Source organism: Mesoplodon mirus (genome assembly GCF_964341445.2).
Source record: "Mesoplodon mirus genome assembly, chromosome: X".
Classification (NCBI taxonomy): domain Eukaryota; kingdom Metazoa; phylum Chordata; class Mammalia; order Artiodactyla; family Ziphiidae; genus Mesoplodon; species Mesoplodon mirus.
The window spans coordinates 12,969,088-12,994,327 of record NC_138981.1 but is presented as its reverse complement, the minus strand read 5'-3'; the positions used below and the strand labels follow the sequence as shown (position 1 = coordinate 12,994,327).

The following is a 25,240-nucleotide window of genomic DNA, read 5'->3' as shown; positions in this document are numbered from 1 at the left end:
GCCCCACTGGGTTTCTCCGCTTTCGGGGAATGTAGCGCAACCCATATATGAGAGAGACTCACCCAAAATCTGAATCCAGGAAAGGCTGAGAGTTCAGAACTTTTAAGAGCCCTGAAGTAACATTAGGAGCTTGGGACCTGACAAATGGCTTTACAAGGCACAGAAGCACAGCTCACCTCCAAAGAGACCTCAGCAGAAGAGTAGAAAATTACAGCAAGTGCACAGGCCCCCGGCTGCGTAATTGCAGGCAAGGGACTTACCTTTCCGTTGCCCTTGACTTCTTCGTTTGTAGGTATTGGCATATCCCAACTGTTCTAAGGTGTGATCGCTTACGAGGGAATCTGATGTGAACTTAATGCATGTTTAGAGGGTGTCTGAAATTCAGAACCAGGCAGATCCATCTCCTCTGACCCTAAACAGGGTCCTAAAATAAATTGCTTCAGGAAATTGGATCCCCAGGATTACCAGTGGGGAATTTTGAAGTGTGTCCAGTATTCCATGGGAGATCAAAGAAGCCCAGCTGAAGACATGGTGGACTGACTGACATGACAACTGTAGATTGAGCAAAGATTCTTTTTGAAAGGGCTGTCGTGGTTATGACTCAAACATTGGAGGTACTAAGGTGACTGGTGGTGGAGAGAATCAGAACAGGTGACAGTCCTTAAAAATGTGTTTATTGACTTAAATAATTTTGCCTATGTTACACATAAAAAAAAAGAACAAAAACCTTTAGACTTCGTGTAAAAAAAAGAAAAATCCTGAGGTAACGAGTGCAGTGTGCTTTGCTTGGTGGCCAGCACGCCGTAAGCACGCTGTAAATTAGAGGCATCATCATGTTCATGAACAAGAAAACCAGCAGCAGTAAAAATACTTTTATTGTGCGGTGCTGATCTTGTCCTCGCATCGTTTTTCCCTCCCCTTTCAAATGTCTTTAAAAGCCTTTAACTGTCTTTTCAATGTCTCTAAAAGACAGTTTTACTTTACCTCGAAGCCAAAAAGGCTTTGCCCTAAAACGCCACCTAGAAACGTAGGTCTCTGCTTCCCAAGTGGAAATACCTCGAGAGTTTTCAGAGATTGTGGGGAGCACAGATGGGGTTTCGTAACAGCTGGTGAGGTTTTCAGTGGACCCAGTCAGGGCAATCGCCTTTCTGCCTCACAACATGGCAGTTTGCTTAGTTCTTATCCTCAGTGGTCTGAGGTGCCCAATGGGCCATCATAACCTGCTCTTCCGATGGAATAATGACCCACATCAGTGCCAGCACCATTTTTTTTAATCCTTAAATATTTGTGGCACCCCAGAGGACGTAACCCGTCATTAGGTTTGATGGGATTCTCACCTATAAACTGGCCAGAGTGATCTTATGGTCTCTTAGGGATTTCAAGGTTGTAATTCAACTAAGAGTTACCAGCCTCTGATTCTGTGTCAGGCAAGTTGATAGATATTTTTCTCTCCAATCCCTTAAGAAGTAAGAAATATAGTCAGATTACCAGATAAGGGCCTGAGTCTCCAGGAGGCCACTTGTCACCTCGTGTGGGAGGAAGCAATGCTTCAAGCCCAAGACCAGCAGCCCTTTCTCTATAAGACACTGGAGATCATTGGAACAGGATTTAATCTGGAACATTCTAGACTCTGAAGTCCTGAGCTTAGATAAGATGAGATGACAGAGAATATTGCAGATGTCAGTGGAAGGACAGGAGTTTTCATCCAAGATTCAGCAGACCATGGGGTCGTTGGCCATACTTTGCAGGCTGGAACTAGGCGCCGTCATAGCAAGCCTGGATTCACCCTCGCTTGTGTGGCTGCAATAATGATGGTGCTCTGTGGGTCTGAAAGTGAAAGAAACAGAAAGAAACATACGATGGTGAGAAGCCAGATTTTCCTTATCAATAGTGTCTGCCCAAAATGATCATTCTAAGGGGCGGGACTTGGGGGGAGATGGAGAAAATACAGAAAGAAAAGACAATATTGGTGATTTTTGTCAACTTAAATTGAAAAATGGAGGAGGAGACCAACGTTCTCCGTGTATTATGCTGAGTTGATAAGGTGATACTGAAAGGTTGCAATTCAATAGCATATTTTGTGAGCTCCCCGTTTCCTTGAACTATATGGTAAAAGAATAAATTAAAATGCTGATGTAGAATCTTTGCTGGAGATAGAGACACTGACTCTTTGCCACCTGAAATTGGCAGTGAACAGCAGAGCTGAAATGGAAATTGGCAGGTACCACTGGATGTACCCAGGCTCAAAGAAGCACCAGTACCGTCCCGTGCCAACCCTGGGGGACAGGGCTAGCCTCTTGAGCAGTCCAGGTAAATACAGCCTCGGGGTGAATTCGCACAGCAAGTCAACTGTTACCTTTAATATGATTTGTGATAGCCCTTTCGGTTTGCTGTTGTTTTCTGTTTTGCTTGATGCATTAATTTGTTCACAGGGGTAGGGGTGGAATTAGCCCCTTCAATTTTTTTTTCATCCTCTTTCTTTTTCTCTCTTCCCTTCCATTCCACCCCATCTCTCACCTCTCTCTTCTCCCTCCTTCCTGTTTCCTCCCCCTCACCTCTTCTCAAAAGGAGCAGTGTACAGTGAGGTATGCCTTGGGGCTAAGCACGAAATTTGTAATATCTGAACCAATAATGGGTTGGGGGGGGGCGTCACACATACCTATCATGGGACCAAGAACTGAGCCAGGACATTTGAGGCACCTGGGCTCTGAGGGTGCTGTCAGTGTCCCCACATGTCTTTCTGGCCACACTGCTCTGCAACGCTCTGATTTCACATCAGTCCATTGCCTTTGAGAAGGAAAAGTCAGAGCCCGTGAAATGACGAGCAGATACCTGGGCACGCCATCCCGTCAGGTAGGTCCACAGGGAGGAGCACTGGTCTCTCAGAACGTCTAAGTGTTGGGTCGGGGTGAACTGTGCGTCAGCCCATCTGGGGACCCGGAAGGGGAGAAAGCTGAGAGATGTGCACACCCACCCTCCACATCCTCAAAGTCCACACAAGGCATCCTCATACTCAGCTCAGTGAGCTAAAATTCAGTGGTTTCAAGTTACTTAAAATGTGAATATAAAGGGATGGTGGTGGGTCAGAGAAACACAAAAGGCTTCAAGTTCTGCTGTAATTCTGTGTGAACCCATAGCAGCATTCCTCCCAAATGTTTGCTTACTTCTGCAGGAATAAATCAGAAAGGACCACATAGAACCTGCAAGTCTAGAAAGAGCGATCCTGAGGTACAACGTAAGACACACGTTGAGTTACAAAGTCAGACCACCTGTAATTCATTTAATAATTTTTAAATCTTTTTTTTAAAACCTGAGTTGTGGCTTCAGGTTAATTAACATGAAATCTGACTTTGGAATTAGTTCTACTCCTTGAGTGACGGATTCCTTCCCTCAACCTCTGGCTACTAGGCGCCAGCTCTGTGTGTGCCTGTGTAGTGCCAGTTAGAAGAGGTGAGCAAGAAATGCCATCAGACATTTGTTCTCTTGGATCCTTTGAAGGATGGAAGGTTCTGGAATCTTGATTTTTAAAAATTACCATTAGACATGTATCCATACAGTGGTATACTGTGCAGCAATGGAAGAGAATGAAGTACGCATGATATACACTGCGACACGGGTGGATCTCAGAAACAGGATGCTGAGTAAAAGCTGACACACGAGAACAAATACCCTAGGGGTTCCATTGATAAGAAATGTCCAGAATTGGCAAATCCAGAGAGACAGAAAATAGCTGAGTGTTTGCCAGAGGCTGGGGGTAGAAGGGGTTTTAAAATTAGATCGTGGTGATGGTTACACCACTCTGTAAATGGACTCAGAACCACTGGATTGCACGCTTAAAACAGGTGAATTTTCTATGTAAACTTAGCTCAACAAAGCAATTTTTAAAAAATAATTCTACAGCATTTCTATTGATTGATCGGTTGATTGGCTGTGTTGGGTCTTCGTTTCTGTGCGAGGGCTTTCTCCAGCTGCGGCGAGCAGGGGCCACTCTCATCGCGGTGCGCGGGCCTCTCACTATTGTGGCCTATCTTGTTGCGTAGCACAGGCTCCAGACGTGCAGGCTCAGTAGTTGTGGCTCACGGGCCCAGTTGCTCCGCGGCATGTGGGATCTTCCCAGATCAGGGCTCGAACCCGTGTCCCCTGCACCGGCACGCAGAGTCTCAACCACTGTGCCGCCAGGGAAGCCCAACAAAGCAATTTTTAAAACGCTGCCCCTGCCAAAGCAAAATTAAACGTGCACCATTCAATGGCAGAGAGAGAGAGAGAATGAACAGTACTTGCTAACATGACAAGAAGGTCCCCAAATTATCCGAAAGTACTGCCAGAAAGAGAATGGTCTTCCTTTTAAGAATGTGTCGGAAGAGACCAGCCCAGTTAGAAATTGAGAAAAAAACTTAAGCATCTTTCCTGGATTTGGGTGGTAAAGCATAAAGGTCAGTATGGGCATTCTAAGCAGCAGTGGCAGCTGAGAAGAAAAAATACAAGCCTCCAATTTCCTCTCCGAAACCTTTGGGGCCAAATTTATTTAAGAATTCAGAAGAGTTGAGGTTTTTGAAAAGTGACATGGCACACATACCGTGTGCGACACAACGTCCTCAGTAAGGTCTGGGTGCATCCCCCAAGCCCAACACATGGATCTTTCTGGAGAGCTGGAGTTACGTTTGGGCGTCAAGGAAATTCAGTGCAGAACAGGTTTTGCTGCCAGATGAGCTCGACCCCCCTCCCCCTACCAAAAATAAAACAACCCTTAATTTTCAGAGTTTTCGGAATTCTGGAATGGTATGATGAGAGGTGAGGTCATAGGACTCTAATAGTTCTCATGTTGCTGGTGATATTTCAGGTGAGAATTCCATGAACAAGCAGGTTCTCTTCGGAGGGGGGAGAAACAAAATAACTGAACTTGATCTCTAGCATCATCTTGCCAGATCCTGAAATGGTCTCCATGCACCCGTGGTGGTAACTGTGTGTGTGCGGGGGGGACATCACTGGGGGAAATGTGCCCGTGTGGCACACACACTGCGGCCATGTGTGTCTGGAGCCGGGGCAGAGGTCTCGCGTGGGATGGTGTAAAGAGGCCATCGCAGGCCCCGGAGTGAGGGGACCGAACGCAGCCATGGGGTCACTTTCCTAGTTGCCTGGAGATTTTGCCGGCTCCTGAATCAGTGCAGTTGCCATTCTGTGCTTAGATCCCAAACCAGATGGTGTGAGGGAAAAAATAGAGGATTCCATATGGCTCTTGTGTCTTTTTTTTTTTTTCCCCTCAACCTACTTATTCCCCATTGGAGAAGTCAAGGTGCTTCCGGTTTGCTTTGCCTTGATCGTTTCCCATTTTCCTTCTTGGGTGTAACTTCTCCGTAGAATTACATTTTTAGCACTTGGATAGTTAATCCTTCACCATCTGTTTCTTCTTTCTTCTTTTTTCATTGTTTAATTTCTTTGACCAGGTAACATCCCCATTTTCTCTAGGCCTCCAGGAAATCAAAGGATGGGTGGCCACAAGGGCAACCCCATGTGACACTGCCTTGGGGACCTAGGCCTGAGATGGTGGCCTGAGACAGTGGCACTCGGGAAAGAAGGAACTGTTATGGCTACAGCTGCATTCGATGGAATATTATGCTTCACGTGTGCTTTAAGCTACTGTGGGTTGTGTTACACAGGCTTCACTAAGAGTGTCACCTGAGAGAATTGAGATCCTCTATTCCAAGTGTGGTGTGTGGACCAGCAGGATCAGCATCATCTGGAAGCTGAAGCCAAATGCAGAGTCTCAGGCCCCACCCCAGGCCTGCTGAATCCGAATCTGCATTTGGACAAGATTTCCAGATGGTTCCTGGGCACAGTTTGAGAAGCACTAATTTAGAGGAAGGTCCAAAAGCAAGAAGGGAGAAGACAGGAAGGAATTGAAGAAGTGAATTTACCCTTCAAAGTTCTAGAAATCTCTATATTTAGAAAAGACGGAGAATTGCTTAAGGTGTCCACTCTCCTTTCCCTCTCTATTTACGAGGAGGCAGGTATAAGAATTGCCAGTCGTTAAGGCACTGAGTCCTGGTTAGTTTGAAAGACCAGTGACCTCTGATCCTCTTATCTACTTGCCTGAATATGTGTGTTCTGTGATTCCTTTGTTTAAAATCTTGGTGGAGGAGAGTGGGGAGGGGCAACGAAAGGGGGAACAGCTTGTTTCCTTGTAGAGGGAGCGAGGAGAAGGTAGTTGACAGGAGCCGGGAGAAGTTCTTTTTTCTCTTTTTAAAGGATTTGTTTATTATTTATTTAATTTATTTTTGGCCACGTCAGGTCTTAGTTGCGGCATGCGGGATCTTTCGTTGCCGCACGCGGGCTCTTCGTGTGGTGCGCGGGGCTTCTCTCTAGTTGTGGCGGGTGGGTTTTCTCTTCTCTAGTTGTGGCGCGCGGGCTCCGGGGCACGTGGGCTCTGTAGTTTGCGGCACGTGGGCTCTAGTTGAGGCGCGCGGGCTTACTTGCCCTGTGGCATGTGGGATCTTAGTTCCCCAACCAGGGATCGAACCCTCGTCCCCTGCATTGGAAGGCAGATTCTTTACCACTGGACCACCAGGTAAGTCCCCCTCGTCACCTTCTTGAATATAATCCAGTGACATGCAAGATGCTGTCATTTAATATGGCTATAAGCTAAGGGACCAAGAATGACTATTCAGACACTGGTAAATCTGTATGTAGTTTGGCATTCAATCTGCCAGATAAGGAGTAGAAAAATCACCCCCTTCACCCATCACCAGTTCCCCTTCTGGCCATCTTCCAAATCCAAATGGCTCTGATGCTTGGGTTAAGATGACTGTAGATAATTCCAGAAGTCCAAAGAGACCACCCTCTCACATATGGGCTAGAATGGAGAGTGTGGGGGGAGAATGGGGAATGTTGGTGTTTAGCTGAGAGTTTAGCAGGAAGCCCACGTGTTGGGATTTCCATGGCCAAAAGCATGGATTTCCTGAGCAGCCATGAGGGCTAAGCAAGCATTTCCTGCCTGTTCACTGCTGTGAATCAGGTCACCCTTTTGGGCTCCATGTATCTGCCCAGGTGTGACCTGAGAAGGTGGACCCCCAGAGATGCCCAGCCTTTCTCTCTCTGGCCTTTGAGCCTGGGACTTCTCTGTTGTGGATCCACTTTATAGAGTGACACCTGGGATATGTGAGTCCTGAGAAATGCTGTTGGATTTGTTATTCTTTCATGTCACTCTGCCCTAACCTAAGGTTGTAAGGCCACTACATTTGAGGCCTTTTCTGCAAACACTTGAAATGTATTTCATGGTGGGGAACCCTTAATCTCTTCATGTGTGTCTTTGGGCTCTGTTGCTGGTTGCATGAGGACTGTACCCAGTGGTCTGATGGTGTCGTGTGGGCTCTCGGGCAGGGTGGCTTTTCCCCAGAGTCTGGTTGGAGAAGCTCTCTTGGTTTACACAGCTCTGGCCAGGGGAGGCACCCAGTCTGTCTGATGGCTTCTAGTGATTCAAGGTGTTTCAGGTTAAATGGAGATGAACAATGGACACAGTGTAAGCATATTCTAGCTCAGATTAATGCTATCGATATAATGTTTTTGAGTTTTTTAAGAGTTCTTTGCATTTTGTTTTCTGCTGTGGATTAATTATTTCATTTTCAAATTACCTGAAGTTTTCACCAAAAAAATGTGCCACTATAGAGCAGGTAACTGTTTTGTATCTTATTTACCAAAGGCTATTATGTCAGCCGTATACATATAATTTTTCATTTACGAATGTTCAACTTTTTATCAGCTATGCTGTTGATATATGATTAGCACTCGAGTATGTAGCGGTGGCTGCGACTGTGGCATATAGAAGTCCCTTTGCCTTTTGGTCTTGTGTCTGTTCCTCAGTTCAGAGTAGGCAGACAGAGAAAGCAGAGATGAAAAACAGATGGATCAGTATTGAGTATAAGTCTGGAGCTTTCTCTCAGGTGCAGTGTCTGGTTTTAGGGACACTGACTTGAATTATTCAAAGCAGTGATTCTCAGTCTTTTAGAAATAGTGACATCTGATCTTCGTTTCTTTATGATGCCCCTTGTGTTGTATGTTTTCATTTTGGGTTAATTAAAATTAATTTTGTCTTGAACCCTTTCGCCACCCTTAGAGCTAACTGGAGACATTGGGAAGCAGCTGAAGTCTGCTGCTAGAGGCTAGAGTCTTCCCACCTCCCCAGGCTGTGTCCTTTCGGGGGTCCCTATTCACTCACACCCATGTGTTTCCATATCTGTCAAAAGCTTATATAAAACGGCTTGTGTACTAGGAAACAGAAAGCTCTGGGTGTCTGAGTCATTTAAGTGGGACGAGGCTTCCTCTGAAGAGCATCGTGCTTGCATTTTATCTGGGAACTTCCATGGACAGTGCTTTCACCCTGAGGAATAACTCTAGTGGTGAAATGTCAGGCCGGTAGGAGAGGCAATGGGATGAAAAGGAGCCTTTGTGTGGTCTTAAGACAACCTGGTTTATGTTCATGTGCTCTTTCCCAGTGGTGACACATGGAGATTACGGAGATTCCTGTGAGGACTTGGCTTAGACCAGGCTGGTGATGCCACCCACTGTGGTTTTGTGAATAAAGTTTTATTAGAACCAGCTATACCCATTCATTTACAGATTGTCTGTGGCTGCTTTCCTGCAAGAACAACAGAATTGAGTGGTTGCAACCATATGCTCTGCAAAGCCCCAGATAGTTACTGTCTGGCCCTTTCCATTAAAAAAAAAAAAAAAGCCAACCCCTGACTTAGGGTAATTGCATTCTTAGCGCACGTTGCAAATCCAGTCTACTTACGGTAGGCAAGACCTAAAAATTTTGCTAGTCACTCAGTTTCCTAAAATCTTCTCCCTCCGAGATCCCTCACCTTCTTCTCTTCAGGCTCCAGAATCCTTGCTCCCTGGGGTACTTGTTGTTCGCAGACTTTAGACTAAAGCTCAGCCCTCTTCAGAGGGTCTCTTGGCTCTTTCTGGAAGCTCAGCCCCTCTTTCAGGTCCCTCTCTGAGTGTTCCCATAATATACCAAGTCCTGTTAAATGGATGTCATGGAGCTGTTTTCATCTATTATACCATTCATTGTACTTTAGCAAGTTTTATTTTCTGTGATATGTAAAAGATCATTTATATGTTGTTAAGGGCAATATTGGGGGTCATTTCTTTAAGTGATTTTTCAAAGTATGGGCCTCTGATGCCCTGAATCAGAATCACCAAGGATTTTGGTTAAACATTCAGATTCCCAGGCCCCCCTTTAGGGTGGGTCCCAGGAATTTGATATGTTTTAATAAGCTCCCCAGGCAATTCAGAGCCACACTAAAGTCTGACCACCACTACTGTATACATAGAGGATCATAATGTTGGAAGAGAAAATAGTCCCTCGTTACAACATCTTTGGTGAAGTATCATTCCCGTTCAAAATACCTATCTGAAGAACAGGATAAATCTGAAATTCAAAGGCAACTTGTATACATATCTACCATCAAGATGCCCAAAGCCAAATCACCACATCCTTAACAGACAGTGAATTTGAAGCAAACTTCTCTTGATGTTTTAATATTGTCATTGCATCTTTGTGTATTAAAAAACGCAAAAAGATTTGATGGTAGAGGTGCAGGCAAACACCAGAGCTGAAGCTGTGTATTAGTTATCTATTGTTGCATAACTAATTAATCTTAAACTTAGCAGCCAGGAACAACAATATATATTATCTCAGTTTCTGTAGGTTATGAGTCTGGGCTCTGCTTAGCTGTCTCTGGGTCTCTAGTGAGGCTGCACTGAAAGCATTGGCCAGGGCTTCCGTGTCATCTGAAGGCTCAACTGTGGAAGAATCCACTCCCCAGATCACTTTTGTGGTTGTTCGCAGGACTCAGTTCCTCAAAGACTGGGACTGGGAGCCTCAATTCCTCACTAGCTGTTGGCCCAAGACCTCCCTTGATTCCTTGCCATGTGGGCTTTCCCATATCTCCCTGATGACATGGCAGCTGGCTTCATCAGAGAGCGCTAGTGAGTGGGTAAGAGGGTGTGCCAGCAAGGGAGAAGAGAGAATGCTGGGAAGACAGAAGTCAGTCTTTTGAAACCTAATCGGGGAAGCTAGTCAGTAAGTTCAGCCCACACTCGGGGAGGGAATTACACAAGGGTATGAATATCAGGAGGTGAGGATCATCGGGGGTGTCTTAGGAGGCTGCCTGCCACAAGCTGTAGAAACATTTCAAAATGGAAATGCATCATGTGCCTCCTTAGAGCACTATCTTCTCTCCTTAATGACAGTAGCCCCCTCACTTTCCTGTCACCAAGTGGGGGGGAGCCCACAGGTTCTGTAGCCACAGGATACGTCCCCCCAGCCCACCCCAGCCAGGTTGATGTGGCTCCTGCCTTTTGCTGCCAATTCTTAGTTTCCAAAGGGGACTCGTAACCTTTTAACATTACTAGCATCTTTTGTAAAAATCAAACTTAAGAAGCAGATCTTAAAAAGAAAAGGGAAAAAAAAAAGAAAAAGCAGGGTTTTTTTAAACTTTTTTGAGGTGTAATTGGTATGCGTAAGCTGCGTATACTTAAAGTGGCCTATCTGATAAGTTTTGACATATGTATGTGCCCATGAAACCAGCACCACGAGCAGGATGATGACATGTCCATCAATCCCAAAGTTTCCCTGGGTCCCTTTATAAGCCCTCCCTCTCCAAGCAACCACTGATTTGCCTTCTGTCTCTCTGGGTTAGTTGACATTTTCTGGAATGGCCCTTAGGAAGATGCGTTCACATATATTCTCTCATCTTTTCTCGCCAAGCCATTCCCATAAAACATTGTGTGACACTGACTGCTTCACAGCTCCAAGCTTCGTCTGCTTTCTCCCCCTCCTGCCTCCACTGAAAATGCCCTGCCCCCCGTGAATGCAACTCAGAAAGATCCATTCTGCTACCGCCTACAGTGGAAGAGTTTAGTTTGCACCCACTCCAGTCCAGCCTACACACTAGTGCCAGATTAGTCTCTTAAAAGCACACCTCAGATCATGTCACTCGCTTGCTCACAAACCTTCCCTTTCTCCCCACTGCCTGCAAAATGAAGCACACGAGGCTTCAGGTTGCCTCAGAGGCCTCCCCACAGGAGGGGCCCACCTGCCTCTCCGGCTTCTCTCCTGATGCTGTCCTGGTCCCCTTGATAAACTTGGCCACGCCCTCAGCTCTCCCCACGTGCCGCTCACCACATCGGTCCTGTTCTCCTTCGCTCATGCTTGTCAGTGTGTCCTAACCATGGGATCCTTCTGTTCTTTAAGGCCTGTCTACACCACTGCCACCCACACACCGTTTCCTAAGCTCCCCTCGCTAAGCCAAGGAGATCTGTCCCTACCTCACTCCCCGTGTCCCTAAGTCAACTCTCTCTTCATTCTACTGTAGTGATCTCTGATGTGTTTGTGTCCCTCACCCCACTCCAAAGTGTCAAGGCCAGGAGGGCAAACCAAACCCCTGCAGCCCCCAGCTCAGTGCCTTGCACATAGCAGCAGTTCAATAGACACTCAACTGAATCCGGTGGAATCCAGCAGCGCATAGACACTGTCGCCCAGGTGGTCAAGGAGGTTGAGTGCTGCTAAAGCTTAATACTGCAGGGAGGTCTCAGATTTCCTGAACACCCTACAGATCTTTGTGCTCTTAAAATCTCTGCCGTTTGGATTTAGAGCTAGCTTCCCCTACCCGCCATCCGTTTCCCTGGTAATTTGCTCCCCACTTAACTAGGCTAATAGCACACACACGGTCTATAGGAAAACTAAAGACAGTTCTCACAAAAGGTGAAGGAAGAGACTAACAACTACTTGTCTTTTTCTTGACTTTGTTTATTCTCACCATGGGAACATAACTTTCCTTTTATATAATTGCTTATTTTCTACTTCCCAAGCCATATTGCAAACGTGAGAGGCTCATCTATTTTAAGATTTTCACAACATACCGCAAAAGTGAAAATTTCTGATTTCATAGATTTTAGGACAAGCTTTTAGAAGGATCTCCTGAAAAGCAATTCTCTTTATATCATTAAAAATAGTTTCAGCGTTCTTGGCATTACGTAGTTAGACTTTTATGTCAGCGACTCTAGGAAGGTCAAGGGAGAACTGAGAAGCAACCTATCATTTAAGTGATTCCTCAGTTAGGTCTTTAACAGGAAGCCCCCCTGCCCACTGACTTCATGATACCTTCTTTTTTTTTTTAAGTCTTTGTTAAATTTGTTACAATATTACACGTTTTATGTTTTGGTTTTTCGGCCACGAGGCACGTGGGATCTTAGCTCCCTGACCAGGGATTGAACCCGCACCCCCTGCATTGGAAGGTGAAGTCTTAACCACTGGACCACCAGGGAAGTCCCCATGATACCTTCTTAATGGTGTACACCAGTGGTTTACAGACTTCGGGTTGTTAAGTCCCTTTACCCTCTTAAAAATAATTGAAGACCCCAAAAAGCTTTTGCTCCTGTGGGTTATAGCTCTAAATCTTTTTTGTATTAGAAATTAGCACTGAGAAATTTATTATTACTTAAGTAATAACGTTTTTATCATAGAAGTTTTAAAAATTGTATAATTTATTTTTTATATTTTACCTATTAATATTTGATCTCAGAAATAGACTATATGTTATCCTTTAAAAAATAATGACCTTATTTGTTTAAAATGACAATAATAAACCCATTACATGTTAACATAAATAGTGTTTGGGAAAGATAAGTCTTTTCGCAAATAAAGTAAAACTTGAGTGAGAAGAGTAGCACTCTTTTACATTTTTGTGAATCTCCTAAACATCTGGCTCAATATTAGACAGCTAGATCCTTACATCTGCCTCTACATTCATTCAGAGGCATACCAGAGCACAAAGAAAAGTTCACGTGCGATTGAGTTACGAGCTGAACTAGCACCTTGTTTTTTGGTGGACCGCCATTTTTTCTGTAAAGAATGACTAACAAGCTATAGTTACTAAGACTTCCCTGGTGGCACAGTGGTTAATGGCCTTTTCATATATTTGTGGAGCTCTTCCTTGATAATACACCCAAATCCAACAAATGGTGGTTTCTTAGAGATTATTAATAATGTGGAATCTGAAACTATATCAGTGAACTTCTTCTACTCTGTTCCATTAAAATCTGTTGCTCTACCTTGCACTTTGATTGGGTCTATATTCGAGAACGATTTTGTAACATCCCACATTGGTCCTTTGGAAAATACTGGTTCTCTGGGTGGTGCAGATCTTCCAAGTATTGACACATTCCATTATACCATATCCCAAGAGTCAAATTCATTAATAGTACCAATGATTTCATCAAGAAGTCTTTTTTTTTTTTTTTTTTTTTTTTTATGTGGTACGTGGGCCTTTCACTGTTGTGGCCTCTCCCGTTGCGGAGCACAGGCTCCGGACGCGCAGGCTCAGTGGCCATGGCTCACGGGCCCAGCCGCTCTGCGGCATGTGGGATCTTCCCAGACCGGGGCACGAACCCGTGTCCCCTGCATTGGAAGGTGGACTCTCAAACACTGCGCCACTAGGGAAGCCCAAGAAGTCTTTTAAGTACTGGGAAGCTGGGAGTTTTCACTGTCACAGGTGCAAGTTTTCCAAAACGGATTGACAACAGATACTATCACTTGTTTTCTTTGAAGTAACAAGCTCATTTACATCATTTTTGAGAAAATTTCTGCCAGATACCCAGGTCTCTGTGTGTGTGTGTGTGTGTGTGTGTGTGTGTGTATGTATATACACATAAGATATATATCATATAATCTTTAAAAAAATTTTTATTGTAGTTGATTTACAATGCTGTATTAGTTTCAGGTGTATAGCGAAGTGATTCAGTCATACATATACATGTATTCATTCTTTTTCAGATTCTTGTCCCATATAGGTCATTACAGAATATTGAATAGAGTTCCCTGTACTATACAGTAGGTCCTTATTAGTTACCTATTTTATTTTATTTTATTTTATTTGTTTATTTTTGGCTGCATTGGGTCTTCGTTGCTGCACGCAGGCTTTCTCTAGTTGCGGCGAGCGGGGGCTACTCTTCATTGCGGTGTGCGGGCTTCTCATTGCGGTGGCTTCTCTTGTTGCAGAGCACGGGCTCTAGGCACGCGGGCTTCAGTAGTTGTGGCACACAGACTCAGTAGTTGTGGCTCGCGGGCTCTAGAGCGCAGGCTCAGTAGTTGTGGCGCACGGGCTTAGTTGCTCGGCGGCATGTGGGATCTTCCCGGACCAGGGCTCGAACCCGTGTCCCCTGCATTGGCAGGTGGATTCTTAACCACTGTGCCGCCAGGGAAGCCCTAGTTATCTATTTTATATATAGTAGTGTGTATATGTTAATCCCGAGCTCCTACTTATCCCTCCCCACCACGTTTCCCCTTTGGTAACCATAAGTTTGTTTTTGAAATCTGTGAGTCCGTTTCGGTTTTGTAAATAAGTTCATTTGTATCATTTTTTAAGATTCTACATAGAAGTGATGTCATATGATATTTGTCTTTCTCTGTCGGACTTATTTCACTTAGTATGATAATCTCTAGGTCCATCCATGTTGCTGCAAATGGCATTATTTCATTCTTTTTTGTGGCTGAGTAATATTCCATTGTATATATGTACCACACCTCCTTTTTCCATTCATCTGTTGATGGACATTTCGGTGGCTTCCATGTCTTGGGTAACATAAATAGTGCTTTAGTGAACATTGGGGTGCATGTATATTTTCAAATTACAGTTTTCTCCAGATACATGCCTAGGAGTGGGATTGCTGCATCATATGGTAGCTCTTATATCATCTTTATCCATTCATCCATCATTGGGCACTTAGGTTGTTTCCATGTCTTGGCTATTACAAATAATGCTGCAATGAACACAGAGGTGCATATATCTTTTCAAATTAGTGTGGAGATTCCTGAAAAAATTAAGAGTAGAATTACCAGTATGACCAAAGCTATTTTACTTCTGGGTGTTTATATGGAGAACATGAAAACTGTTTTCCATAGTGGCTGCACCAATTTACATCCCCACCAACGGTACACAAGGGTTCCCTTTTCTCCACATCTTTAAAGCTGACACTTGTTATTTGTTGTCTTTTGGATAATAGCCATTCTGGCAGGTACAAGGTGATAGCTCATTGTGGTTTTGATTTACATTTCCCTGATGATTAGTGATGTTGAGCATCTTTTCATATGCCTGTAGGCCGTCTGTCTGTCTTCTCCCCAAGTATTTTTTTTAATATTTTATTTATTTATTTGTTTTATTTGGTTGCACCGGGTCTTAATTGTGGCAGGTGGGCTCCTTAGTTATGACATGCAAACTCTTAGTTGCGGCATGCAGGTGGGATCTAGTTCCTTGACCAGGGATCGAACCCCGGCCCCCTGCATTGGGAGCTCGGAGTCTTAACCACTGTACCACCAGGGACTTCCCAGGTCTTAGTAACTACAGCTTGTTAGTCATTCTTTAAAGAAAAAATGGCGGTCCACCGAAAAACAAGGTGCTAGTTCAGCTCGTAACTCAGTCGCACGTGAACTTTTTCATTGTGCTCTGGTATGCAGCAGTCCTGTACGTGTCCTTCTCTTTTCATTGCACAGAACCTTCAAAACGGGGGTTTAGATTTATTAAAGTTGATAATTTTTTACTGCATCAAGGACATTTTTAAGTGAAACTGTCCCTTTTGGCTTTTTTCCTATGAATGTGTGGTGGTGAGCAATACACTGCTGATTAATACACTTTGGTACCACTGCCTGATTCGCGCTAAGCCATCCGCAGTTTTACTGTGCAAACGTCAACACAGTGAAAAAAGTCAGTATCTTCTAGTGCAATTATAAAGACAGTTTTGGCCTCCCAGACCTCCTGAGTGAGTCTCAGGGTCTCCCAGGGCTGCAGAGACCCCTCTTGGAGAGCCCCTCTTTTCTGCCCTTGTGCTTCAGCGACCAGCCGATGGGCCTGCAGAATAGGGTCCCCTGGGAGCAGGTGAGAAATGCAGAGGCACAGTCTCCTGCCCAGACCTGCCTAAACAGAATCTGCATTTTAACGGGATCCGCAGGGAATTTATATGCACATGAAAGTTGGAGAACGAGTGCTCTTGAAGGGGGCGCTGCGAACTTTTCCTGTAAAAGGCCGAATGGTGAACATCTGGCAGCTACTCACCTGTGCCTTTGCAGCTTGAAAATAGCCACACACAGTACATAAAGGAATGAGTTCGGCTGTATTCCAGTAAAACTTTATTTATGGACACAGAAATTTGAATTCCATATACTTGTGTCACGAAGTAGTATTATTCTTTGAGTTTTGATTTTAAAAAAAATCATTTTGAAATATAAAAAAGCACTCTGTGTTCGCAGGCCATATGGAGAGCTGAGTCTGGCCCATGGGCCGCAGTTGGCTGATGCCTGCACTAGAACACTTGTTCTCCAGCTTGAAATCACCTGGGGAGCTTTTTTTTTTTTTTTTTTTTTTAAGGAAAACCACTAGTTCTTGAGTCCCACCCCGAGAAATTCTGATTCATTGGTCTGGAGTGAAGTGTGGACATCAGGGCTTTCCAGTGCACTCCAGATAATGCTATTGGGCAGCAAAACTTGAGAACTTCTGCTCTGTAATATTTTGTAAGCAAAGTAAGGTTTATTTTAAGCTCTTTTTGTTTTTAATTGTAGAATTAGGCAGTCACACTGGTGTGTCAGACCGGGATTGTACATGATGGCCTGAGAGCGAGGTTTCTCATCCTTCTTTGTGTCGCTTTGTTGCTTGTTGTGTTTGGGGTGGGGACCGTCCTGTACACTGCGGGATGTTGAGCAGCATCCCTGGCTTCTACCCACTACCTGCCAGTAGCGCCCGCCCCGTTGTGATGACTTGAAATGTCTCCACATGTCCCCTGGAGGGCAAAATCGTCCCCAGTTGGAAACCAGTGATGTGAACATTGCAGAGCATATGTGTTTGTGCTGTCTCAAGAATTCTCTGCCTCCGTGCTGTTGACATTGGGGTTGTATAGCTGTTGAGGGGCTGTCCTGTGCCCTGTAGGATGCTGAGCGGCATCCCTGGACTCCACCCACTAGAGCCGGTAGCACCCCCTCCGCCAGTTGTGACGACCCAAAATATCTCCAGACATTGCTCCATGTCCCCTGGGGGGGCACCGTCGCCCCCTGTTGAGAACCACTGCTTGAGCCAACTCCGAGTCAGGGGGGTCTTGGTCCCCTGACATCCGCTTTTATGTCTCTTAAGTAAGGATTCTCTCTGCCTCCATTTTCTTGCTGGTTGTTTGAAAGTTGCAAACCTTGGTTACTTCTCTTTTTCTTTTTGAATTTGGTGGACCGTTAGGAATCAGTAAAGCAGCAAGGAAGGCCATGCGTAGAGGGCTGTGTGTGTGTGTGTGTGTGTGTGTGTGTGAGAGAGAGAGAGAGAGAGAGAGAGAGAGAGAGAGAGAGATTCATTCCCTGGGGAAGAATCTGAGCCCTTGTTGCTGCCGGCCCTACTTCTGAGCCAGCATTAAAGCTGCAGCCAGGATCACAGACAACTTGGGGCAAATCACTGGGCCGTTATGAACTCACAGCCATGGCAACAGCCATCCACAAGCCCGAGGACAAAACATGTTTTATTCTGTTGTTCTGCACAGAAGGTTCTAGTGATGCCAGAAACAAAATGGCCATTGAGAGGAAGAGGCGTTGAGGCCTATTTTTTCTCCCTACTGTGTGGTTTATATTTAAACTATCTTAGGCTAACGCACACTGGAGTTTTAGTGCAAATCAAAACGGAAAATTCTCTTTAGCCTCAGAGACCGGCCAAATGAAGGCCGAAGGCTTTATTAACCTAACAGAGCTGCTGGGGGGTGGCAGGAGGTGGCGCTGGTGAGAGGTACTGAGAATATTAGTAAATACTATGTGCTAGAAGGCCTAGCAGTGGTTTTTTGGTTTTTTTTTTTCCCCACAAGGAGTTCGTAGTCATCCAAAAAATGCTTTCCTTGCCTTTTCTGGTTTATGTTCACCAACGTTGTCATTGCTGGTTTGAAGCTTGGGAAAGCTCAGCCTGTGGATTTATAGGAATATCCAAGAAAAGCATCGATCTTCCGTAGCTGGCATCAACATGTCACAGCGTGGCGCTTTGCTGACACTCGGCAGCACCTCCCTCTTTAAAAGCATCAGCCTGGCCTGTGACTTCGCATGCTGGGGACGGCCCGAAGCACAGATCCAGGACCTTTGTCTGCATGGGGGTGGGGTGTGATAGGTCTGTGTTCTCACACCGTCTGTGGTAAGGCACTAAAACATCTTTGATGTGAAAAATCGGAGGTTAACGGTGCGTGCTTGGCTCAGAAAAAAACACTCTAGTTGCACTCTTTTCAAGATGGCTGAACGGCTCGTAACATTGTGTTTTTCTTCATTGCGGCCCCTGGAACTTGCCATTTGATTTGCAAGTGGCTGGAGTTACAGCCAAGCCCAGCAGGCCACCTCTTCGGGAGAAAACACCAAACACAGTTGACACAAAAGCAGGCACTTCAAAGGGACTCAGGATGCTGCACCTGGGACTGGTGGCTGGCCTGGGCTTCTCAAACTTTCACTGCACACAACTGCGTGCTTGTTCAGATGCAGATTCTGATTTGGTTGGTCTGGGGTGGGGTCCAAGATTCCGCATTTCCCCCAAGCTCCCTGCTGAACCTCGCGCAGCTCGTCCAAGGACCACACTTGGCAAAGCAAAGGCTTTAAAGTACTTTCAGCTGCTAAATGGTCCCCTCATGTCTTTCCTTGACCTCTGAAAGTGTTCACTGCGGTCCAGAAGCTGACAGCATCGAGCGTCAGCTCTTCTGAGCTACAGACCCACATATCCGATCGCCTACCGGAAGTGCCTCCCTTACGATGGCATCCGGTCACCTCAAACTCAGCATGTCTAAAACTGAACTCAACATCTTTGTCCTCAAAGCCTAGCCCTCCTGGGTCAAGCCCAGCTCAGGGAACAGCAAAACATCCATCGGGTTCCACGTGCAGAAATGGAGGAGTCAAGTCATCCTTGGTTGTCACCAGCCATCCCCAACCCCTCCTTTGAGTCCACACCAAGTTGTGCCCACTTGACATCTCAAACCTCTCTCAGACCCATCCCTTTCTCCCACTTCCGCTGCTTTTGCCCTGGTCCAAGCGCCTGCCCTCTTTTGCCTGAAGCATCGCAGCAAGCTCCTCCCCATATCCACGGCCACTTTGTTCCCGTCACATCTGCCAGGAGGATCTTCTACAACCCCAGTCTGTTCCCTGCGGTTAAAAATATTCAGTGGCTTCCCATGATGCTGCGGATAAAGTCCAGAGTCCTTCAGGAGGCCTGGAAAGCCCTCAGTGCTTCTAGCTCCAGTAGACCCTCTCCTGCCTTCCTTGCCCCACCCTCACCGTGTACTCTCTGTGTTCTGGCATCTTCTATGCCCGGGAAAGCGCCCTGCTCTTTTCCACCATAGAGCTTTTGTTCGCACTGTTCCTGTTTCCCCGGCACACCCTCCGTAACCCAGCCCTCTCTACTTGTACCTAATCAGCTCCAATCCATCCTTCAGATCTAAGCTGCGGAGGCTGTTCCTGGTCACTGTCCAGAAGCCTCAGTAAGTCCTCATGGTTTCCTCTCCTAGCACTTCTGAGCCCAAAACCATTTGGATAGTGTCTGTTTCCCCCATAGGCTATGAACTCCATTAGCGTGTAGACCGCACCTATCGTAGCTCACCACCGAGTCCCCAGCGTCCAGCCCAGTACCTGGGACCTCAGAGACACCTCGGTGAGCACTGAATGTTCACTACTGGAATGAAATGGAATGAATGGGTGAATGGACAGCTGCTCCCTCCCTCCCAGCGCTCTCATCCTCACCCGTATCTGTTACCCTGCTTAACTGGCAGCTTCCATTCAATTGGGCCTTTAGGAGACCCCAGTACCCAAGATGATGATAACAGCAAGATGACGGGGCACAGCTTGTCTTGCTCAAATGAGAGCTGAGCTGCACCTTCAGGGGACCCCGTGCTGCTGCTTCGAAGTGCGTTACCGGTCAGTTCATGTTGATTCGTTGGTTCTGTTGAGAATTTAATAATTGACTCATTAGCCGTGGGTGCTTCTTCACAGCCTGATGTGTAATACCTTGAAGACCATTGTTTCACAGGTTTTGTTCAGTTCGGTTGTGGTTTCAGGCAGGAGGATAAGTTAGGTCCCTGATACTCCATCTTGGCCAGAAGCCAGGAATCGTTTCATGGCATTAGGTGTTTACTGTCGCACAGTTTGGCTGGTAAAGATACCAGGCAGGGCTGCGCCAGTGTAGAGCTGGCATGATTCTTCAGGACAGTGGTTCTCAGATTGGAGCCTACGTGAGAATCACCCGAAAGCACAGATGCCCGGCTCTACCCCCACCCCCCAACCCCTGATTTTCTGATTCAGTTGTTCTAGGGTGGGACCTGAGAATTTGCATTTTTACCACGTTCATAGGTGACGCTGATGCTCCTGGTCCTGGGACCACACTCTGAATGTCAGTGCTTCCAGATAGGGGTCTGCAAATTTCTTCTGTAAAGGGTAAATGTTTCAGGCTTTGTAAGCCACGTGCCCTCTGTCACAGCTACCCAGCTCTGCCATCGTAGAGCAGAAATAGCCACAGGCGATCTGTAAATGAAGGGGGTGTGAGCTGTGTTCCAATAAAACTTTATTTACAGAAATACAGGCTGTAGTTCGCTGACCCCTGGTTTAGGGGAACTTGGAGTGTTGACTCTGCTCTGGGTAGTACAGTGGGTGACTTCTATTCCCTCTCAGAACAAAGGGGAAATCAGTCATTCTAGCACACACCAGTCCCTTGATATAGTATGATGGTTGCTGTACTCAGGATGCTATGGTAGGCAAGGCAATGTCTGCCCTTCTGGGCTGTATTTCTGTCTAACACTGTGAAATGAAACAATACTACTGTGGCCATATAAAGTAGGAAGAACCCCTCCTGCCTCCTCCCACATAAGTACACCCAGGACTGGCTCCATAGTTCGTAGGCCCAATGCAAAAATGAAAATGCGGATACCCTTGTTGAGGAATTATTAAGCATGTCCAGACGGCAGTATCGGAGTATTATACTAAGCATAGGGCCCCATAGGCCTGTGCAGGTGGTACTCCTGTGAGGCCAGCCTGAACACACCGTCAGCCTCCACTACCACCTCTGCCGCACACATACCTGCACGTTTTTCGGGTCAGAAATGCTGTTAATGTGAGGATCCTAACAGTATTGATACCATATTTTAGAAACATATTTAGGGTTTTCTTGCTAACTTTTTGCAGCACTTTTGGTTCCTCTGGGTTAAGTGTGTGGCATACGACCAAATCGCCCAGTGTTCAAAGTTACGTTACACGCTGTGGGGAGAGATGGCTTCTAGACTGACATAGAAGGTACAGTGGGAAGTGATCCGTTTACAGATGCTTGGATATCTGCCACACATGCAATTTTAGCCGTGTGGATAACTGGTCAACCATGCTAGAATAAGCTCTGCCTCCAGCTGTATTATTTCCTATACATTTTCCCCTGGTTATTTCCTATAAATTTCACCCAGCTTCTGCTCACGGTGGCCAGCAGGGTCCGTAGGAGTTTTATCTGTGCATGTGGAATGACAATGACCAATATGGTGACTTCTTTTCTACAGGAGGCAGAGTTGTATGTTCGCAAATAAAATCATCCGCTGAAAACCTAAGAGCATGGGCTTCTGCTGAGAGAGTATGATTCACTGAAGTGGTCCCCCAAATTCTCGAGTCCTTGGTTTCCCCTGCTGTTCTAAAACTAGACCCACAGCATGGGGTATATGGAGTCCACGAGAGAGATACATTGGAGGGAAACTTTAGCCTTGATCTAGTGGTGAATTTGGGACTGAACCGCATCATTCTTCTAACCCCACTTGTCTTTTTGAGCCAGGGAACAGCTGTGATATTTCCTTTGAAAGAAGCAGAATGCTCTAACCCTTTGGATGAAAGACTGTTTTGAAGTGGCAGCTGGGGATTTGGAAGGATGAGTTCTATTGTTAAAGGGCAAGTGTGTTATGCTGCTGTAACACCTAGCCCTAACTCCAGATGATGAGACAGGATGTGGGCTTATTAAAATAATATACAACAGAAATCTTTAGATTTCTTCAAATTTTATCAGATTATATACCAGTGTCCCCATGTCAGCTGTTTACATATTCTGCATCCTAGGTTTTTCTGTAGGAAGCCTTTCCGGACCCCTCTCCAATTTGAATTATATTTCCTCCTGTCCTTCCGTCTCTCTCTTTTCCCCCACCCACCATCCACTGGCTCTCCAGCAGCCTCTATCTTGGCGCTCATCACTCTGTGCTATAGAAATTCTGTTACTCGTCTGCCTGCAGCATTAAACTGATCTCCTTGAAGGCAGAGGAGGCGTTTTACTTTATGTTTGTATTCCCAGTGCCAAGCACCATGCTTAGCACCCTGTGGATCTTCACAAAGTCCTGAGTGAATGAAATCCAAAGTAAAACTCAGAACCTAGCTCATGTCACAGAAAAGTGAATTTGTGGCAAGTCAAAATTGATCTTCCACAGCGGTGTTCTGTAGTGATGGAATGTCCTGTATCTGTTTGGTCCAACATGGTCGCCACCAGCCCACGTGGCTGCTGAGCATGTGAAATGTGGCTTATGCAATGGAGGAACTCAAGTTTTGATTTTATTTTGAATAATTTAAATAGCCACATGTGCCTAGTGGCCGCCATATTGGACAGCACAGTCTCAAGGCCACACTTCTCTATCCAATAAGGACCAGATATAACTTTGTTAGCTAGGGAAGCAGGCGTTCATCTTGTTCCTAACTGCACCATGGAGGCTGAGAATGGGGGAGGTGGGGAATGATACAACACAAGAGAAAAGAGGTCTATTTTCCCTCTTATATAATGGAATACATCGAGGCCAGTGATTTTAGTTCCTCTCGGTTTGGGAGCCTGGAGAGCATTTGGACTTTTAGTTGCATTCCTCTCGCCTCACCTCAGCCCCTAGAAGGTCATAGGACAAAATAAGATTGACCTCCGTCATCCTCATTCACAAATCTCAAGTGTCCAAAAGCTCTTTAAGGTACTGACTTGCTAGTGAACTTGAACTGTATTGTGTGCTGGGTCCCACTTTAGGCAGTTTCATCAGTCCATTTCAGGGAGGTTGGTCTTCATGAAAACAGCTGGTCATCTCTTGAAATGAAAGGCAGCACACTTTCTTATGAGAGCCCGACCTTTTTATTTTCCAATGAACTGAAGAGAGATTGGGTAGTGAGTGTATAGTCGCCGCTTGGGGTAGGTTTAAGCAAATGCTAGTTTAGAATGGGATGCTCATCAAAATGGAAAAGCCTAGCTCCAGTGTTTCTCGCTGCGGTAGTCATTCCCTGTCTACTGTAAAGACCGTTGGGGTGAAAGAAATTTAGCCGCCTTAATGTGCTTGCCCTGAAGTCATGAACGGCTCTTGATCGCTGTTAAACATCGTAATGCATTCAGAGTTCGATTTCCCCAACAAGCCATTTACTTAAGGGTCTGGATAACGTAAACAGGGATGGGAGGTCACGAGAGGTACCGACATTATCCCGAGGCCACCACTGCTCTACTGAAATGTAAATGTCTCCGAACTGAAAACGTCACCCGACTGCCCCCGGGGAGGTCTTTATGGACATCTCAAGTCAAGTTGATTATAAAAATGAATGAGTCTTATTCCTCTCAAGAATGAAGCGTGAACTGTGGCTCTCTCCTTCATTTCACTTCATGGATGCTCATTTTGTCTCCCCCCCCCCCCCCGTTCCTTTTCCCCCTTCAGGTACTTAAATGTCGTCACCCACCAGTTCTGGGTTCTTTCTTACTCTGAACGTTTCTGTTGGAGGGCGGCAGGTGGAAGCCGAGGAGGGGGTGGGGGGAGGACTGTGATTAAATTGCTTGTGCTGCCTGGCCCAGGGGAAGATTTTTACTTAAAAGTTGAGCTAATTTCTGATATTGACATGAAACTTGAGTGGACCCACGTGAGCGGATCTGGGTGACTTGGTACTTCTAGGGACCAACAGGACCACCACCTTTCCAAAATGATTCCCTTGATATTTTTCTGACCACAGCAATAGTGTAATTACTGTATTTGACTCTTCTGGTTTCCCAGGAGGTCAAAGGCTCGGGGAAAGCCATTGGCTGCTGCAGAAAGAGAGAAATAGGTACCCGAAACCCCAGAAGGCTGAGGTTGGGGGGAACTTAACGGTCGCTTTTCTTCATAGAACCGCAGCCTCACTGCAGCTCTTTTGACATTGCGAGTGGGATGACTGCTGCTCCCTAACCTGAGCCCGGGTCAGACAAGAACTTGTAGAATTGAGCCTCCCTCCAGGACTATTTGTCAGCTGGCTGCTCTGCCACTCACCCCGAGCAAATTAAGCTACACATGTCCTCTTGGAGCCCCCGAGTCCTCACCCGCAGAATGTGGGATGACGACAGCTCCCCCTCTGGTCCTTGGGACGTTGAGCTATTATCCATAGAGCATGCGTGGGAAGATGGACGAGTCGAGCCTTCTCTGTTAATGGGTGGTCTTCACGAAGTCAGGAGTTTTGCCCTTAACAGCGGCGTTTTCTCTCCTGTGGGTCCAGGCTGCTTCGAATGCTGCATCAAGTGTCTGGGAGGAGTCCCCTACGCCTCCCTGGTGGCCACCATCCTCTGCTTCTCCGGGGTCGCCTTGTTCTGCGGCTGTGGGCACGTGGCTCTCGCGGGCACCGTGGCCATCCTTGAGCAACACTTCTCCACCAACACCAGTGACCACGCCCTGCTGAGCGAGGTGTAAGTACCTGCTTCCTTTGAAGATGTATTTAAAGTGCCACCACCCCAGGAGGGTTTACAGAAAGACTGCGGTGTGCTCACCTGGGAGAAAATGGATGCTTTTCATTCACACTCCCTGGAGGCAGATAGGAAAAGGTCTGGGAGAGAAGGAAAAAGAAAGGGCCAAGAGTGCAGTGGGTGTTTGGGACCTGGGGTGGGATCTCACCAGGGTGCACACATAGGACACTCTGCACACAGTGGCCGAGGGCGACGGCGGCAATGCTGCCAGTCCTCCCACCAGGAGAGTTACCGTGGTTCCCAAGTAACAGTCGCCCTCCAGTGTTGTCACAGAAAACGGCCAGCCCTGGAATGGTAGGAACCCTGTGGATGACTTAGCCCAACTCTAAGTCTACAGGAACAGGACTTGGACATTCATTCTTCAAGCAGAAGAAAACTCCCCGAGTATCCTCCAGTTCAGAAGAGGGGACGTTGTTTGTAGGGGTTCAGCCTCAGCCTTCCCTTTCTGGAATCATTCTCAG

At 46.1% G+C, this 25,240-nt stretch overlaps 1 protein-coding gene across 3 annotated transcripts in view; it reads left to right on the top strand.

The window, feature by feature from the left end:
* Window positions 1-25,240, top strand: part of GPM6B (glycoprotein M6B) — a 156,764-nt gene that overhangs the window by 120,326 nt on the left and 11,198 nt on the right. For 2 of the 3 annotated variants that reach the window (XM_082610570.1, XM_082610568.1), the window contains exon 1: window positions 23,158-24,722. In XM_082610570.1, the coding sequence (XP_082466696.1) occupies window positions 24,334-24,722 (389 nt within the window). In that variant the 5' untranslated portion in view covers window positions 23,158-24,333. Of the gene's footprint in view, window positions 1-23,157; window positions 24,723-25,240 lie in introns of those variants that run through there. The other variant, XM_082610569.1, reaches the window with a different exon arrangement.